Raw genomic sequence first — 19,022 nt, 5'->3', positions numbered from 1 at the left:
GGGTACGTCATTGGGGTGACATGTGGCCCGGTCTTCCCGTGACCCCCGTCTTTCGTGGCAGCCTCTGTGAGTCCTGCTGAGCTGACTCTGTGGCTGGGCTTCGCGTCCACATGCTCCGGAATAATCCTCGCCATGAACTGCAAGGGAGGTTCAGAGACACAGAGAAAAAGAAACAAAGGAGAAAGAAATATGAAAAGGAGGAGGGAGTAAATGGAGCAGTAATTTGGATTCATCAGGGCTTCATGAGTCCATGGAAAATAAATGAAAATAAGAAAGCACAGCTTTAGGGAGTTTATTGACATGTCCATCGAAATCAGTGGAAAAATAGAATTTATTAGGGAGGTAAGTCCATGCGTCTTAAAACAATGCCTGTGTCCACACGTACACATATGTATATGTAGTTGTATTTATATATTTTGCCTAATTTTAAATGTTTGTGTCCTTTTTTTAAATTGTTGTTCGAGTACAGTCTTCTCTCTTTTACCCCCATCCCAGCCCACCCCCCGGCCCTCCTCACCCTCCTCCCCTTGTTGTTGTTCAGGTGTCCTTTATACTTGTTCCTGCAAACTCTTGCCCTTTTCCCCTGAAATTCCCTCCCCTCTCCCCTCTGGTCACTGTCTGCTAGTTCTCAATTTCAGTGTCTTTGGTTGTATTTTACTTGTCTGTTTGTTTTGTTGTTTAGCTTCCTGTTAAAGGTGAGATCATATGATATTTGTCTTTCGCCACCTGGCTTATTTTGCTTAGCATAATGCTTTCCTTAATATTGGAAAATTATACATATAATAAAATGTATAATTATACATATAAAACATCCACAACTATCATGGGTGTTTCAAAAACGTATTGTTTGCTTACTTTATTTGACTAATAGATAAATACAAAAATCTTTTTATAAACTATAATTAGCATAATATTTTATTGTGTAATTTCTCCCAAGGAGCTATCATAATATAAATAGTAATATTGTCATACAAAGTGTTTAGTCGCCCAGCTGATCAGAACATCCCAATAAGCAACAGCTTCTCCGGAATAAAAAACGCCTGTGTTTAACTTGAACATTCAACTATAGTAGGATGAATGGAGTCTTGTGTTTCAAAAAGGGGCTTACACTGGGGAAGGGAACAGGGGATATTCTGTTCTGAAGAGGGACCATGCGTCTCTATCTGGAGGCCGCAGCCCATGAGTAGCGCCCCCACCTGCCCCCGCCGTGCGGGTGCGGCCCATGGATGCGAACTCTCCAGGGCAGAACTTCCCAAATGAGCCTCCTAGTGATTCTTAAATACGGAGAGGCACATGGCCAGAGGCACGGTCCATCGTATACAACGTTGCCCATATATTTCTTTAATATCTTAAAATTGCAAGAAGTGAGTACTGGAGAGAATTCTGTATTTTCACTTGAAATTTTATTGCCTTCAGGAGTCTTCTAAAAGAGCATAAATGCCACCCTAGTGGGCCAGTTCAGGTCACTGGAGCATTGCTCAATGAGCTAGGGTTGCAAGTTCAATCCTTGGTCATGGCACATACAAAAAGCAACCAATGAATGCATAAATAAGTGGAACAACAAATCAATGCCTCTCTCTTTCTTCCTTCCTCTATATCAAAAAATCAATTAAGAATGTGGTTTTAAAAAGGTGAATGGATGGCGTGGTCAAATTCATTTTCTGTCGTATTCTTGCTAGTTTCCAAGCAATTGCTGCTAAATGTGCATGTATTCCTTTAGTTTTATTTTTTAATCACCGTATGATATTTTTGATGAATAGTAACTACTAAGAGCCAAAAAGTACAAGGGATACATTTTTTAGTGTATGCTGACCACAGGCTACTGTTATTTAAGACTTAAAAAAAAGCAAAGTTCAATAGCTCAGGGTGGCAAGATCAATGCAGGCGTCACAGGGCTCAGCGGGGCCAGGCTGCTCTTCTGGCTCACAGGGCCCTGGCCATGGCCCAGTCGTCACTGGCTGTTGGGCCCCGTCAATATTTCCTGGCCCTGTGGGGTTCTCTGCTGGGTGGCTCGGGGCATGAGAGCTGAATTTCTTTAGAGCAAATGAGAGAGAGAGAGAACGAGCTGAAGCCACGGTCTCTGTAAGAAATCTTCCTTCTGTCCTCACTGCTGCTGGAAGTGAGTGAGTCATGGGGCCACACCGCAGGGACACCAGGGCACAGTTCCTAGGAAGGGGAACATTGAAGGCCACCTTAGAGGCTCTTTCAGTCTCTGTGTTAGGTGTGTGACTGTCATCTATCTTTTGATATTTGTTGGGTTAAAAGAAACCTAAAATGTCGTGCCTTCAGACAGAAGTGCAGCCTGTTTCTCATGCCTTTGTTAGCGGCCAGGGCATGTGCTGACTGGCCCAGGGCCGGTCCAGCGCCCTCACTCACTTCCCCGGTCGGCCGCTGGTGTTGGCCACAAGCCTTTTAGGCAAACTTAGCTCACAAGTTAGTTGCAAAGCCCTGGCAGAAGGCAGGACTAAGGCGAAGAGGCTGTGTAGATTCTGATGCCCTAGATCAGTGAGGCTGGGAAGGGAGGTCAGTAGTGAGATATTTTACAAAGAATAATTAAAAGTTCTTGGTGTGTTTTAGATGAAGGGAAAGTGTGAAGAAGTCAAGCTCATTTTGATTTTGAAGTGTTCAGCTCAGATAATAAGGAGAAGGCTAATGAGTGATAAAAAAGAAATGTCTAAGGGGATTTAACTGATGGGGTCTCATCAGTCCTACTCTCTGACTAAGCAAGAGAGACCTAGCTCTCCCCTCTGACCTGAGAACCATGACATTGGGTTAGATTGCTTTGGGCCAGTACTTTGGGGAAACCTTGGATTATTTTCAGACTTCTCGATGAAATAATTTAGGTGTTCTTATGTGGGAATGATGGACAATTAAGCAAAGGGAGTCCAGATTTAACAAATGTCTAATAAATAGCTCGGTCTTCAACTGCAGCCTGAAGGAAGTGAATCACTCAAGGTTTTTATAATGCGACACAAATTTTGCAATTACACAAGTATTTTAAAAAGCCGATGGAAAGGAATGGGCGTGTAGCACTACTAACAGTTCTCGGACACATTTGAGTGAGCCGTTCGGTTGTACTTGACATAGGTGGGAAATGGACTGACTCTCCCAGTCCTCCCGGGGCAGATTCAGGGTCCGCATGGACGGGCCCTGGTGCTCTGGCCCCGCCTGGAGCCGCAGCATCTGTCCTTCTCCCCAGTTCACCAAGAGGGACGTCACACTTGCTGAAAAAGGATTCCTTCTCGGAGGTGGAGGGGTTTCAAGAGCTCTGTTGTTTTCTAACACGTGGTTCAAAACCAGGGACACGGCCATGGTCATGGAATTCCCACGGGGAGCACTGGGTCGTCAGACACCCCCGACACCTTCTGAGTCACTGCAGTATATGGGGACGCGAGTGCCAGGGGCACCAAAGGGATGCGTCAAATGCAGAGGCAAGGATCTGGAAATGTTTTTGGTGAATATTAGCTGTCCTATACTTAAAGTGGGCCAAGGTGACTTGCTAGAGGAGGGTACTGGTAGTGATGACTCTTGCATTCCAGGGCTTTCTCCAGGATTTGTCAAGAGGTGCCTCCCATGTGCCCTCCCACTGACCTGTCGGCGGGGCAGCACCAGGCTTTTCACACCAGCATTTACCGCCCCCCCCCCCGGCGGAGACTTCCGTGGCCTCTGTGCACTGCTGGTGCCTGGCACAGCCCCTCTGGTGTCCTTGCCAAGGCCACCCGCAGAGAGCAGTCCCTGCGTTGCCAACTAGAGGCTGGCCCCGCTCTGCTTAGCAGGGGTGAGGCTCATCCGCCCCACTCAGGAAGCACAAGGGTTCTTGATTTGCAGTGACATTTGCACGGCCGATCCAGCTGCACTGTGTCCACAGTGTATTTGTTTAGCTGTGATTTTCGGGCTTCCTTGTGACACCTGCATTTATATTTCTAAATGAAATTCAGTGAACTGACCTAAAAAGCAACAGACACGATGCTTTTCAATGCTGAGCAGTACGTGAGGGGCTGCAGGGAGGTGAAGGGTGGAACCACAAAAGGTACCATTGCAGCGGCGGTTAGTGCCGGCGCAAGGGCTGGGTTCACAGAGACTTTCCCACAGACGCCGCAGGGCTTCCAAACGCCACTAGAGACGAGAAGCGGAGATGTTACGAAGCTCGTGACATAATTCGAGATGGGGGGAGCATGAAAGTTTGAGAAAAATATTAACTTTCTCTAAGACTAGCAGTCAGGTCGTTGAGTTGTGCATGGCAAACATATCAAAGGATCCAAGTTGATTTTGTGATCCGAGGGTTTTGTAAATGTAATTACGTGGCCCAGTCAGGCAGGTGCCTCTCCCCAGAAAGCACCGTTCGGAGGACATCAAGTGGGGGGCAGGGGCCCGCTGGAGCTGCCAAAGCCTGAACCCACACCGCCCTCGTTAAGCGACACCCACAGCATTTCAGTTTGAGATCTGGGATGGCTAGTAAGCGATTGAGGTCACGGCTTAAAACTAGTTGCATTTTCCCGAAGTGCTCGGACCCCCACTTGCTCCTTTGGGACATGAAGATGTCCGTGACGGAAGGCAGTCTCGGTCCCATCAGGCAGGCGGTGGGGTGTGGCCAGCCCTCCAGCGCACAGCCAGCGCTGTGGACACCGCTTTGGGGCAGGAAATAAAGGCATTGCACAGGCCGGGGTCAAGAAACTGTAACCGAGTTTTGCTGGGAGAAGGCATGTATCCGGATACAAAGATGGGGTTTAGCGCAGAAATTCTGAAATATTTGGGTTTTGAAACCCTTATCCTTTTTGAAAAAAAATACTGGAGACCTCAAAGGATTTTGGTTTATGTCGCTATAGCAGTCAACATTTACCATTTTATACATCTAAATGGATAAAATGTTAAATAGCTATTAATATATAGAAAAATTTCACCAATAAACCAATTATGTGTTAACATAGTCATATTTTTGGAGCACTGATTAATATTAAAATATGACTTAATGAATGTTAAATAATAACTAGATGATTACGTTGTTTCACATTTTTAAAATCTATTTAACAAGATTTGGCTTATTAGAAGATGACTCGATAGTCACATCTGCTACCACATTAAATCCACCCCAGTGGGTCTCTGTGGACAGAGCAAGTGGAGAACGTCCAGCCTCACAGGGATAATGGAGTTCGAAAGAAGAAAGTGCTTTTGTAGGCCTATCTGATGGGTGCTACTTCAAACCTCAAAAAGCAACAGTTTCTTAAAGGTTAGTTGTAAGGAGGAATGGGGAACTATGTCAATGAATTTTTATTTTCTGTTACATTAGCATCTCTCAATGTATTTTGTTCTTAGGGTGACTCCTTTACCCTCTGGCTGTTTAACGTCCTCTATTACGGGCTGACAGGTGTTGAATCGTGGTTATACATATCTTCCAAATGTTGACACAATTCATTATTTAGGATCAAAAACCACATTTGTTCGTAGCAACAGTCACAGTTAAAAATTCTTAAGGATCAAGCAGCTGTCAAATACATGGTGATGGATGCATTTCCCTTTGCCAGAAGCTTGAATTTTATCATTTGCCATCAAAATTGTCAGTTGTCTCTCCCTCAAAGTCAACAGATTCACCACATCCAGCCTGAAGCAAAGGCACACTCTCAAATTTTAAATGTTCAAAAATGAGTCATTTTTAGGGCTTCATCCAGGGGACTTTTCAGTAAAATACGAGTTTACCCCCCAAGTGCACGGGGTAAGTCACACAGGGAACGCTAACCGTGAAGGGTTGCGGCCTCGTCTAGAATCCTGCAAGGCGTCAGCAGCTTCCTTCCCCGCTGACTGTGTGGCGTCGGCACAGATGTCCTCGCCAAGCCGTGAGATCCCAGCTATCCCACCTATCCATCACTCCCTGCATGCGTTGCCAAGCATTCACATCGGAGAAGTCTTTGGAGACTGCTCTACGCTGAAACTGGACGACTTCAAGGGAAATCAGCTGGCTCAGCCATGCCCGTGCGTCTGCCTGCTTGTCAGATAGAAGTAAATTTCTGCAGGCGAGACATTAACTCCGTCTTCTTGCTTCACCTGCAAGTGGAAACCAGAGAGCTACTGTAAAGTTACAAAGCAGCAGTGCCCTGGTTTTTGTTTTTTTACTGACTTTTCACCCAGTGGCCGTTTAATAATGGGGGCTGTTTATTCTGATGCACTGCCTTATTGGTTTCCTGGGACACTGAGGGCTTCTCCACCCCCTGCAGTTCATAACTTACTTTGGAAGATGTTCCAGTGACTCCGTCATTTTCACTTGGAGAGGAGCAACAAACAATTTTAAGCTTGTATTTATTTATTTTTGTTCTGTTTTGCAATATTATCTTTTTCAAAAAATTTTCTAAAAACAAAAAAAATAGCCTGACTGGTGTAGCTCCGTGGACTGAGTGTGGGCTTATGAACCAAAGTGGCTGCAGTTGGATTCCTAGTCAGGGCATGTGCCTGGGTTGAGCGCCAGGTCCCCAGTAGGGGGCGCATGAGAGGCAGACTCACATTGATGTTTCTCTCTTTTTCCCTTCCCTTCCTCTCTCTCTAAAAATAAATAATTAAAATCTTTAAAAATAAATATAACCGTTTTATATAATTATAGAACATGTTATTGTATACTTACACAATTATTATACTGACACTTATTATTTCATTATAAAATAAATGAAAAATTATATATGCCCTTTTTTATGTTTAAAGTTGCACTGCAGGCTTTTGAAAGGAAAATGAGAAGACCTAAGCCAACCGCATTGTTTAACATCTAAAAAGGCTGAAAAGACATTGGCATAGCGGAGTTCTCTGACTCATAGAAGTGGGGAAGCTACTTCAAAGAAAACGACACGTTTCTAAATAAGAAATGAAAATATAATGAAATCTATTCTTCCCCGGGCTTCATGGATGTTAACATTTAACTTAATGTGTGTTACGCAACAGAACATTCTTGAATGGTGTTATCGCACCAGCCCTGGTTCAGTTGTAGCCTCATTTTGAGATCAATCTTTACAGAAAAAGAACTGAACTTTTCAAATGCAGATATAATGAGCTCTTTAAAATCCAAAAAAAAAAAACCCAAAACCCCAAACATCTGTTAGGGCTTCAGACTGGCGGTGAAAAAACTCCAGTAGCATCTCAAATGAGCGCTTCTCATACCGGCTGGAGCAGTGACACAGGATGTCTAGCTTGTAAAGAGTTAATTACATCTACATTTAAAACATTCAGTATGTTTCGATATCTGTCTCAAAATCATGTTGTAATCAAACTGTCACAATAAAATTGCTGGAGAATATTTTTTTCTGTGCCTAAGTCACAGTATGGCAAATTATTCACAGCTACGGAGCGGAAGGAATAAGGAAGGACATTGGTCAGTTTTTGTTTCTCCCTCTTCCCATTCTGTCTGGGGTAGATAGATTTCTCCCTTGTACAAGTAAATGACCTCTTTGAAATACTCAGGTTCATCCTCCCTGACAACATTGGAGACAGACAGTGTAAGGGTGGTGGAGAAAGGGAGTTTGTTAGTCTAGTGGGAGAATACCGTCAATCAAAATATAAATGAACAGCAAAATAATCGTCAGCTGTGGTCACAGAAACACTACCACTGGAGTGGAGAGGGTCGTCCAGGAAGACGTGTCTGACAATATAACACGTGATCCAAGAACTGAAGAATGAGGAAGATCTGGCTATGTACTCCAGGGCCTGGCCGAATGATGTGGCAGACAGTAAAGGGTTTGAGTTCAAAGTGCCGAGAATGGGAACAGCCTTCAATGCTGCAGAAAGAGAAAGGGTGTTGTGGCTAGAAGGGACAGAGCAGGGGCGAGCCGCGGGGGCGCAGGGAGCAGGTGGCCGGACGAGAGGGCACAGGGCGTTGTGGTCCGTGAAAAAGATGGTTGGTTTTGTTCCAAAGGCAATGGAAAGCCAGGTGAGTATCATGATTAGGTCTAGATTTTTTTAAAAAAACGTATTCAGGTTGCATAGTGGAATAGATTTGGTGGGGTGAGAAGACAACTTACTCTGTGAACATCATTGTGCTTCTGCATAATAATTTGTCCTTGACCTTGAACAACCTGGGCAGTAAATTGATCTTAGTATTCTTAAATTCAGTGTAGGCTGTTTTTAAAAATCATGGTGTTGTTTATTTTTGTTTGTTTCCGTGGGTCATATGGACTGTCTATTGTGGAAATGGTGATAAGACTGATGGCTAATTCAAATGGAGTTACAGAAACAGTTTTTCCTAAAGTGTTTTTTTTTTAACTATCGGTCCTCTCACCATTACTACAAAGACAAAGATAAATTTTTGATGACCAGAACTGGCCTTTCTCTCAACCTTGTCTGGCGTGAGTTATAAAAATAATGCATGTTAGCTTTCAGCTACAAAATAGAATACCAGCTACACTTCCACGACAATCCTAGGAAATGCGTGCAAGCCTGAAACGTTGTAGTTGAAAAGGAGATAATGACTAATGGCCATGTCTATCATTAAGCATTATTTAAAATAGTAAAAAAGTTACGATGAATAATAAAGAACCCGGTAGCTGAGGTGGTCAAGCTGGTTGTGAACATAAGGAAAGATGTGATGGTCTTTTCAAGACAACACAGCTGCCCAGGGGTGACAGTCAGTCTGAGTGACTCTGTAAGACCTGGTTTCCTTCCTTATGTGCAGTAGGAATTGACTATGTTTCTTGAAAGAATAAACAAATGTCTATTGCTTTAGCTGATGGGAGGCAGGAAAGCTTACTGGGGGTGTCCTGCCCCCGATGAACTATGTTGCCCTTATTTCTGCTTCTATCATGGAAATTGCATATAGGTATTTATTTTTTACCCCCCCAAGAGATAAAAGAACTGTTTTAAAAAGAGTTTGCTAAGGAATTTGCGTCTCGATGCGAAATGCACGACCGCTTTCTAATAGCGCCCGTAACATACACGGAGCAAACGGCAGGCGCTGTGAGTGCACCCGTGGCCACCAGTCCTTCCCATTTCCACGGTCAGTTCGTGTCCCCGTTGGACAGACACACACACAGCGGCTCAGGACGAGGACAGCTGTCCTGCAGCCACACGTTCAGCGCGTCCGAGCTCACAGACACGAGAAGCAGCACTCTTACGGGCCCACGCAGCCACTGTCTTGATCTCCAGAACTAGTTCCCTCCAGAAAGAGCCCCCTCCTTTCACGTTTCAGTCCTGGACCACGGCCGAGCAGTGTCTTGAAAAATGCAGCTGGGGGCAAAACTAGGTTCGCAATTGTTCGCATGGAAAGTAACACAAGAGTGAGTAAGTACCACAAGAATACACTCTGTGTCTGTGCATTCACAGCTGTAAACCTGCTTTCGCCCCACCCTGTAACCCTAACTTCATAAGAGTTTAAAGTGATAATGAACACCATAGTAGTAAAATAAAATTAAATTTCAGAATCGTCTTTGAAATTGGATACCATGTGCCTCCAAGATAAACTATAACCTTTGAAGCCTTCACCCATAAATAAAAGAAAATCCAATTCAAATTCACTGAGACTAGAAAGATGCGTATTGTTCCCAAACCAAAAAGCCCCCAGAGGGGGGCAGCTGCAGAGTTGGTCGCTACCATTTCCTGGCGACATAGGTAGGGACTCACTCATCCCCAGGTTTCTGTTCTGCTCATCGTCAGAGCTCACCCGTCACCATCACAAGGCCACTGCACGTGATCCTGCAAGAGCACCCAGGGCAAACAGGACACATCCTGAGCTCTCCGATGGGCTGAGCTTTATGGCACACGGGCTGCACCCCTGTCTCAAAATCCGTCCTAGGTCACGGAAGGGAGCAGCCACCACGCTGGCTTCTACTGACGAGGGCTCTTCTGAGGCTCACGAGAAGTCAAGCTTTCGAGACACTTATGTACAGAGTGGATGAGTAGGTACCTGAGCCCATTGCAGGCGGAGAGGAAGGGAAGCTGGGGGCGGGGTGCTGGGTGGACACTGAATTCTGGGGGCCTTAAAAGGGAAAGTTAGGGAGACCATTTGATGAGGAGAAGATTGCATGGTCTGGCAAGGGGGAAAGCCTTAGGTTTTGTGTCTTAACTTTGTGCTTCCAATCGATCAGTTGAAAATTATCTTTCAACAATTTACAGAATCTTCTAAATCAGACGAAAGAGTTGTATCTAGAACAGATGGAAGTTTTGACCAATCTTGAACTATCTATGGAGATACTTTACAAAGTCATCCATGGTCCAATTATGAAGTTAGAGATAATGAGTAAGATTCATATTCGATCATTAGGGAAAAGAATGGCATTAGACGGTTTAAATAAAAAATGGCTTGTTTTATATTGACAAAAACTGTAGTAATAACAATATGTTATGTAAGTTAACATTTCCATCATAATAGTATCAGGAAGTTTTTATTTAAGCATTTAATTTCCCCTAATGTGGATTTTCAGTCAGATTCCTGAATCATTTAACGGTATCTTACTCAACATCATTGTAATAAATGCAGAATAAGATTAATTGTCTTTTTCTCAATTTTTAAGATCCTGACTTTAAGGACCTTGGCGTTTTGAAACCATTACCAGGTTGGTAAAACAGCTGTTTAATCACGTTCAGAGGTCTTTATTTGCTGCTGTGAAATATACTTTTGGTTTATTATTCAAGCTCGTTTTTGTGTTTGTTTGGCATTCTGTTATTTAGCGTGTGAGTTTGAGATGGGCGGTCCGGAAGGAATTGTGGAGTCTATACAAATTGTGAAGGAAGGCAAAGCTTCTGCTAGCGAGGCCGTTGATTGCAAGTGGTACATCCGGGCACCTCCACGATCCAAGGTCAGTCTCAAGGTCAAACCCAGACTTGATAGCCCACCTGGGAAGTGTCACGGCATGCATAGCTTTCAGCAAGCTGGACGTGCTCAGTGCCACCATAAACTGTCACTTTATTTGGGTTCTGAAGTGCAACTTGTCTTCTCCTGTCACGCGTCACTCTCACGTCATAAGTGACATGGAGATGTTGCCGAAGATCATGGGGTAACCCGAACAAGAGACTCTACTGTAATTACGGTGTTCTGAAAAATGGGTCAAAATGCTGTCCTTAAGTGGCGGTTCTAAGTATTACAATTACACTTTCGCTTCTCAACCTGACGTCACATCGAGGAAATAAATTGACCAGGGCTTGCAAAACAACACGTCTCTGGCACATAAAGTGAGCCCATAGGAGGGCTGGGTGCCCGGGGTCAGTGTCACTAGGGGAGCATTAATGTCACGTGGAAGTATGTGTGGCAGGACAGTGAGGTGGTGAGGTCTACATTCTGGAAAGTCGTTCTCCCTGTGAAGTATGGACAGAGGGGTCAGCACTGGGAGCAGAAGAGCCCCGGGAGGCCTGGAAGACACCCCCGGGGGCCGAGGCTGCTTCACGACGGCAGACAGGGAAGCAAAGGCACCCACAGATACGGCAGATTGCGGTGGCTGGGTATGCGGGACTCGGGGAAGTGGGAGTCACCTTTGAGGAAGTCGGTGTTTCAGGAACTGTCTCTGTCTGTCTTCACAAACATTTTTGCCTGGGGTCTGCGTACAATTTGGAAATGAACTTCTGTTCCAGGTTTATCAGTTGCAGGTCACCTCACACCTGAACCAATCTTTGAAAAAATTAATTGCATCTCAGTGAAAGGCACGAATGCCTTCTTTAAAAAAATCAAAGGCTGTTGGTACCAACCGTAACACTCAGCTCCCCTCATCGATTCTAAGGGAGCTAGACTGTTCTTTCTCATGCTCTTTCCCAACAGGCAAGTGCCCCTCATTTTTCTTAAACTCTGTGAATGAAAGGTTTTTAGAAGGTTTCTTTCACTGGACACATTTGAGTCCCACCTAAGCATCACAGGTAGCATCGTTGTCACCGTCACCATCACAGAGCAGGTTTTTATGGGAGTGTAAGCATACACCATTTCTGCCAGCTCATGAGTAGATTGTCTTTTGTACAGAACCAAAATAGGCATGGCCAATGTCCCTGCCTGTTAGAGAATCGGGCATTCTGTAACTCAAAGGAGAAGCCACCTGCAGGGCTGGACAGAGATGGCTTCATTGTGACAGGCTGTCTCTGTCAAATGAAAGGGTCGAGGATGGGAGTAGCTCTGAATGGCTGGAGCAGAGCAGGAGCCGGAGCTGCCTGCCTGCCTTTGTGGACCTGCTGGTTCTGTGCTGCTCCCTGCAGGCTGGGGGAGCAGGCGGTCGGAGCACAGGTGTGATCGGAGCACGAGCGAAACTTGAACTGGCTCCTGGGGAAAACGTGCATGGTAACTGCTGATGGAAACCTGCTGCTTATTGTTTAAGTTGTTTAAAGTCAAGTACCTATTGCTCATCGGCCTTTTCACAAGTCGAATAGACAATATCTGGTATCTGCTTTGTTTGAGAACAGTGATACAGACAATCCCATTGAATCCAGTTTTTGGAACTGGGAATACCAGAGGCCGGGAGAACTTTGGAAATCCATTGCTCGTCAGCTCACTGGACAGATGGGCGAGCTGGGTCAGGGAGGTGGAGTGTTACAGGGGTCAGCAGTGTGGTGTGGGGTCATGCCCCCGTGAGCCAGTCTTTGGGATTCGCACGGATTCCAGAGCAAGGAGGGTGGAAGGGTCGCGTGCTGTCTAGTTCTGGGTCTGGTCCAGACATGCATGTTGGGTGATCACATTACGGTAACTACTTGGATGTTCATCCCGTGAAGTGGGGCTTATTTTTCAGTGCCAAGAAAAGTGTCTGTCATTCAGAGAGATGTCAGGGAGAAAATGAAGAAATGGGCATGGCATTGATCTTTGCACGGTTGAAGGGCTGCGATAGACATGGGAAGAAAAGGATAAGGCTAAATCTGCCTGGTTTTAAGCACTGCAATTTACCTGAATGCTTGAAACTGGAGCAAGATCGCTTTTGATTCAATATGGATAAGGTTTTCGGTTTTTGTCTGAATAATCGAGCTGCCCAAAGATCAAATGCGACTCTGCAGGAGGAATCCAAGAAGAATCTGGCAGGGATTTTGTATAATAATTAAAAAGTCAAGTACATTTTTGGCATAGATAATATTAAACCCCTTTCAAGACCAAAACTTGATGAGTCTGTAAGGAAGAATTGCCCAAATACTTGGTGGTTAGCAACAGTGATGAAGCAAGATCTTTATCCTGACTCAGTCCAGGGTGATGTCATAAAACCATACTGTTCTGGGCCATTTTCAGATTTGTTAAGTCAGGAAAATAGATAAGCCAAACACTTATAAAAATGCACAAATGTAGCTAATTTACTGACTTTAGGTCTTGGGAGTCTAAAACTCTAGCTTTTAGTAATTACCCATCATTTAAAGCTTGAAATGAATTTTGCATATGTTGTTACCTACTTAAAAATGTTTTGAATAAAATTAGGATACCATTAAAACGTATATAATAAGTCACTATTTCAAAGTGAGGTTGTGTTAAAGTTAATTATATGTTGAACTTTATTGTTGTGGGCAGAATCTTTCAGAGAACCCCTAAGATTTCCAGCCTGGACCCTAGGACTGTGTCTAAGATAAATATCACACAGTTGATTATGTTAAGTTCCCGGCAAAGGGGATTTTGCTGATGCAATTAAGGTTCCCAATCAGTTCACTCTGAGTTAATTAAAAGAGAGTTTATCCAGGTGAGCCTAATCTAATCACATGAGCTTTAAAAAAAAAAAAAAACAACAACTTGGAGTTTTTTCTGGCTGTGGGCAAAGGGGGAGCCCGAGAGCCTGAAGAGCGAAGATTGTTTTCTGGGACCTAAGGACCAGCCCTGGTAAACAGTCACCAGGAAAACAGGGGCTTCAGAGGCTGGCTTTTCTCTCTCATATACGCACCCTCAGCAGCCTCCTAGCATTTCCAACTCACGGAGGTGATAAATGGGTGTTGTTTCAAGCTGCTCAGCTTGCGGAGAAAACTAATGGGATAGACAAAGGGGTAGTAACTATAATTGATTACAATGATACGTTTTAAGGTTCTAAAGACTGTGTTTGCCCTTATTATCTTGAAAAAGAAAAAAGAAAACATTGGGTAAACAAAATGAAAAATTCAACTGATGAGATAACTACCGATGAAAATGTGGTAGCTCAACTGTTTTTAAATGATATCTCCGTTTTGTGCTGACCGATTTTGGAGGGCTGCTCAGATGGACTTTAAAAATATTCCGTACTTGCCTGTTTATCAGAAAGTCACTTTAACGTTGTCATGTCAGGATCTGCTGCAGGGTGTGTGTCTTTTCGACACCCCACAAAGGAAGAGGCCGTCCTGGTTTTCTTTGGGGCGCCACTGCCTCCCATATCCACGGGGTGTCCAGTTACACATCAAACAGCAGCCGTGCAAGTCCTGGGCTCCCCCGTGTTTAGGGTGTGGGCTCTGTTTTCCCGAGTGTGAAGTTCTGAAACCATGGATGGCAGTGCATTTAATTGGTACTTAACTCGGCGAAAACTGCTTCGGCGAGTCTTGGGTAACTGCCCCAGACGGGGTCTGTTTTCTACACATCGTTGTGACGTGAAGGGAGGCCCCAGGTTGGGTGGTGACTCTTAAATGTCTGTAAATATATTACTTAGTAAGCTGTCAGCTAGATTCACTGGCTGTGGGTATGCAAAAGCATCTGTCTCCCCTTATTAGTGTGATTGGAGGACAGATATTACTAGTAATTGGTTATGTGTTCCGAAGCTTCCCAAGTCCTGTTTAATAAATCATTTTGTCAGCTCAAACTTCGTGATTGATTAGAAAGAAGAATGCATCAGAATGATTCCGTGAGAGGAGATGGTAATCGGGCCATTTTCGGGGAGTTACATAGGATTCCGTTGACCATTTTCTCTTTTCTTCAGCAGAGAGACCAAAGCGCTTTCTGCCATTTTCTCCCTTAAGTAAACGCAGAGTCAGAAGGCACCCTTCCCTGCTGTGATCTTATGGCACAAGCCTCACGCTGCCGGGATGTTACTGAAGTCACAAATGCAGGGCGGGCTTCTATAGGACCTCCACCAGAGCGAGCCTGTGGAAGCTGGGTCGCTTTTCTGGCTAATGACATTTGCAGGGACAGCCTGCACCCAGGAAAGCTAAATACCCACTGGCATGCTTGATTTCTTTTCTTGGATGATAAAAAAGAAGGAGGTAAAAAGTAATTGAACACTTCAGGAGTGAACGGTAAAATATAGTGCCTGCCCTTGTTCACTTCCTCTGTGAATAGTGTCCTGTCCAATCCGAATGGCCTTTCAGTGTGGCAGGTGCTCAGACCTCAGCCGTGCACTTCACGGGAGGATGCCAATCCATCTCCTTTCAGGGAAAACACAGACCCTCTCCAAAACTATCCAATGAGAAAACCTGGGCCGGATGTGCAAATGGCCTTTCTAACCACAGCAATGGCCTTCTCTACAATCACTTTATCTTTGGAGAACATCGGAGCTGGCCATTTATTGCGGAGGGGCACATTTATTTTCTACGAATCTCATTTATATCTCAATGGCTAACTAGTCTCCTCGCCCCATTAGGAAGAGGGAGATGGCTTTGCTTCCTTAGTAATTTTGTCAAAGCTTGTTCGCTTTATGACTCTAATGTTCTGGATGGAGGAGAAGCCTGTGGGGATTTTTTCCGAGTGCACGTGAGGCTGTGCAGGCCAATACTGAGCAGCGGATGTCTCACGATGATCTCAGTTGGTACCGATCTCAGGGGCTGTGTCGCTTTGAGAAAGTGACTTCGTTTGTCTGGACCTCTTTCAGTTTTCATTTTAAAATGGTTATGATAAGTATTCTTTATAATTCTGCAACATACAGTCTTTGATTTTATGTGATAGTTTGGAGTTGTAAATACACTGTTTTGAAAATCATTGTATACAAATAATAAAAGTCATTTTTCCGTGTAACTAGTGTTATGTATATAGCACCTGAAACAATGGCATGTAGGTGTCCAATAAATATGTGGTTGGTGCTGAACAAGTGTAGTCAATGAAGAAAACAGAATTTCCAGTCAATCATTGAACTAGATCTTGAAAATTCTTAAGAGGTTGGTAGTTAGAGGATGGGAAGTGGTTACTTCATGGAGAACTTCTTCATGTGCATAAAAATCACTGTGTGATGTTCAGAGATGAGAGGAAGGAGATTTTGCCAGTTTATGGTGTTTAAACTTTTTTAAAGAAGAACTGTTTTTTAAAGATTTTATTTATTTATCTTTAGAGGGGAAGGAAAGGAGAGAGGGAGAGAAATATCAATGTATAGTTGCCTCTCGTGTGTCCCCTGCTGGGAACCAGCCTGCAACACGGGCATGTGCCCTGACTGGGAATTGAACCACGATCCTATGGTTTGCAGGCCCTGGCTCAATCCACTGAGCTACACTGGCCAGGGCCTAGTGTTTAAACTTTTTTCATTATAACCATTTGGAAGCCAGTTAAAGATTTGAGTATGGTTATTAGGTTTGTTTTTAGAAATACTGATATAACTTTGGGACAGGCATTGGGGGTGAACTGGAAAAACACCCAGGACATTTGGGAAACTTGAAATATCACAAAAGTGTTAGTGGGGATGGAAAACCACTAAGCTGAGGGTGAAATTCCCAAGAACTAGTGCCCCATCCAATGGGGCAACTAGTGCCCCTCGATGAGAACATTGAGGGGAAAAGAGAAGTTTCTTTCAACTAAATAATACTTTTCAATGCAGGGGCATACTACTGGACCTAAGGAACATTTGTCTTATAGGATTCACAGATAATACAATAATAAGGAAAACAGAAATATAGGGTGATGAGTTTAATTTTTAATTGAATGCATGTCTTTAGTTTATAGGTGATTTATTAATAAAAGGGCATTTAAGAGGAAATAGCCAATAGGCATTCCTGTTTTTTAAAAATGTAAAAGACTTAGGAGACACCTGTACGAGAGACACCTTCTTGATTCCAGAATCAAGTGGCACCTGAGTTCTCACTGCTCACAGTCTGACGCACACCTTTGTGACGTGACTTGGCGGGTGCCCGTGTTCACCCCAGACCTCATTCTGTGTTCGCCACCGTGTCCACAGGGCCCCGAGTCTGGTCTGAGACAGAGGAAGAGGCCACGGTCTAGATATTGCTGTGTCAGTGGGGAAATGGACAGAGGACTTCTTTCTAAACTTGGCTTTGTTTGATTTGATTGCTTGTCATGTTTAATGCGCATTGGAACACAGTCAAATCTGAACTGTGGGTTACAAGAAGTATCAGGAAGCAGCATGACAGAGTGGAAGGGTGATGGGCTTGGGGGTCAGGGGGACCTCATGTCTAATGTCAAATTTACATTGCCTGAGTTTTTCATTTGATCATGACCATAAAACTTTATAGAGTTGCTGGCAATCTTTAAAAATAATCTATAATGTAGTTTGCACAATAGTTTTTACTCATCGGATGTTAATGTAATTGGTATTTCTGTGGACTTAGCTAAATGGCTTGACTATATTATGGTGAAAATAATAGCAGGTTAGCTATCTTTTATTTTTTTTAAATATAGTCTATCTCCTACATGAAGCAGCCTACTTATGTGAAATAATTTCATCAAAATATAGTCAAAAACCACCTTTTGATACCCTTCTGCTTCCCTTGGTATTAACACAAATTATTTTTGCCCATGCATTTTTGGAAGTGGAATTCACGAAGTGTGTTTAACAGGGCTGCATCAGGAATGTCTCTTACACACTTGTGCTGATCCAAATAAAACAGCAGGACTAGGAAAACTCATCACTCATTCCAGAGAAGTTACGAGGAGAAATAGGATCATTTGGGTAAAAATACTCAGCCACGGAAAATGGTGCATTTACATAAAGAAAGGATAATAACATTTGAGAATAATATTCCCCACAACGTGAACTTACTCATTCATCCTTCCTTCTTTCCATCCCCGGGGGACAATAATGAGGTTGATTGCAATCAAGATGGGCTTGTGAGGCTGAGAGAGAGGGACTTCCGGTGCTGGCCGAGCGGCTTGTGTCTTTTGGTTCTGGGCAGTGACCATCCCCTTGCTGTGTTACAGATCTACTTGCGATTCTTGGACTATGAGATGCAGAACTCCAACGAATGCAAAAGGAACTTTGTGGCCGTGTACGACGGCAGCAGCGCGGTGCAGGACCTGAAGGCCAAGTTCTGCAGCACGGTGGCCAACGACGTCATGCTGCGCACGGGCCTGGGCGTGATCCGCCTGTGGGCCGATGAGGGCAGCCGCAACAGCCGCTTCCAGATGCTCTTCACGTCCTTTCAAGAACGTAAGCCTCTCTTCTGGCCGCCAGTCCTTCCGAGGGCAGGGTGAGGCCAGCCCCGAAGGCACCAGCACTTTTCCCTCGTGGCAGTTCAGGTGGCACAGGCTGTGCCTGGCATCACGGGCAGTCCCCTGCCTTCGTTGGGACCAGGGACAGGAGAGAGCTACCTAGAACATTCTATGTATTTCTTTTTTTTCTTGTGTATTGTTTATGTCACTACACTCCCGCTTTCTCTCCCTAGCCCCACTTCCACTCAGGCCCATGCTGTCCCCTCCCTAAGTCAGCCCCCACTTCCTTGTTGGTCCCTGGGTCACACACAGATGTGCTTTCCTGGATCTCTTCACCATCCTTCATCCAGTCCACCCCAACCCCCGTCCCACCCCCGTCCCACCCCCCACAGCTGTCAGTCTGTCCACGTGCTTCTGTTTCTATTTTGTTCCTTAGTTTATTTTGTTCCTTAGATTCCACATATACGTGAGACCACGTGGTATTTGTCTTTCTCTGCCTGGCTTATTTCATTTAGCATAATAGTTTCCGGGTCCCTCCATGCTGTCACAAAAGGTAGGAGTTCCTTTTCTACTGCTGCATAGTATTCCGACGTGTAAATGTGCCACAGCCTTCTTATCCACTCATCTACTCTTTGGCACTTGGGCTGTTGCCAGCTCTTGGCTGTTGTGAGTAGTGATGCTATGGGGTGCATAGGTTCTTTTCGTATTGGTGTGTCGGGATTCTTTGGGTATGTTCCCGGAAGTGGAACCACTGGGTCAAGACAGAGTTACCTTTTTGATTTCTGGCTACTCATTTCTGCACAGGTGTCATAGTCTTGCTTCAAACAAGTCCCACCACTCAGCTGGG

General features: G+C 44.5%; 1 protein-coding gene across 4 annotated transcripts in view; it reads left to right on the top strand.

Annotated features, from left to right (window-relative positions):
• The window catches only part of NETO1 (neuropilin and tolloid like 1), a 72,103-nt gene that overhangs the window by 36,775 nt on the left and 16,306 nt on the right, over positions 1-19,022 (top strand). For 2 of the 4 annotated variants that reach the window (XM_037145586.2, XM_037145594.2), the window contains exons 6-8: positions 10,479-10,520; positions 10,636-10,763; positions 17,945-18,173. In XM_037145586.2, coding sequence (XP_037001481.1) covers positions 10,479-10,520; positions 10,636-10,763; positions 17,945-18,173 — 399 coding nt within the window. Of the gene's footprint in view, positions 1-10,478; positions 10,521-10,599; positions 10,764-17,944; positions 18,174-19,022 lie in introns of those variants that run through there. The other 2 variants (XM_037145568.2, XM_053664135.1) reach the window with 2 other exon arrangements.

Source organism: Artibeus jamaicensis, unplaced genomic scaffold (assembly GCF_021234435.1).
Source record: "Artibeus jamaicensis isolate MK-2021 breed Jamaican fruit bat unplaced genomic scaffold, CSHL_Jam_final contig_354, whole genome shotgun sequence".
Taxonomy (NCBI): Eukaryota; Metazoa; Chordata; class Mammalia; order Chiroptera; family Phyllostomidae; genus Artibeus; species Artibeus jamaicensis.
The sequence above is the reverse complement of the archived record's forward strand: the minus strand, read 5'-3'. Positions and strand labels throughout refer to the sequence as shown.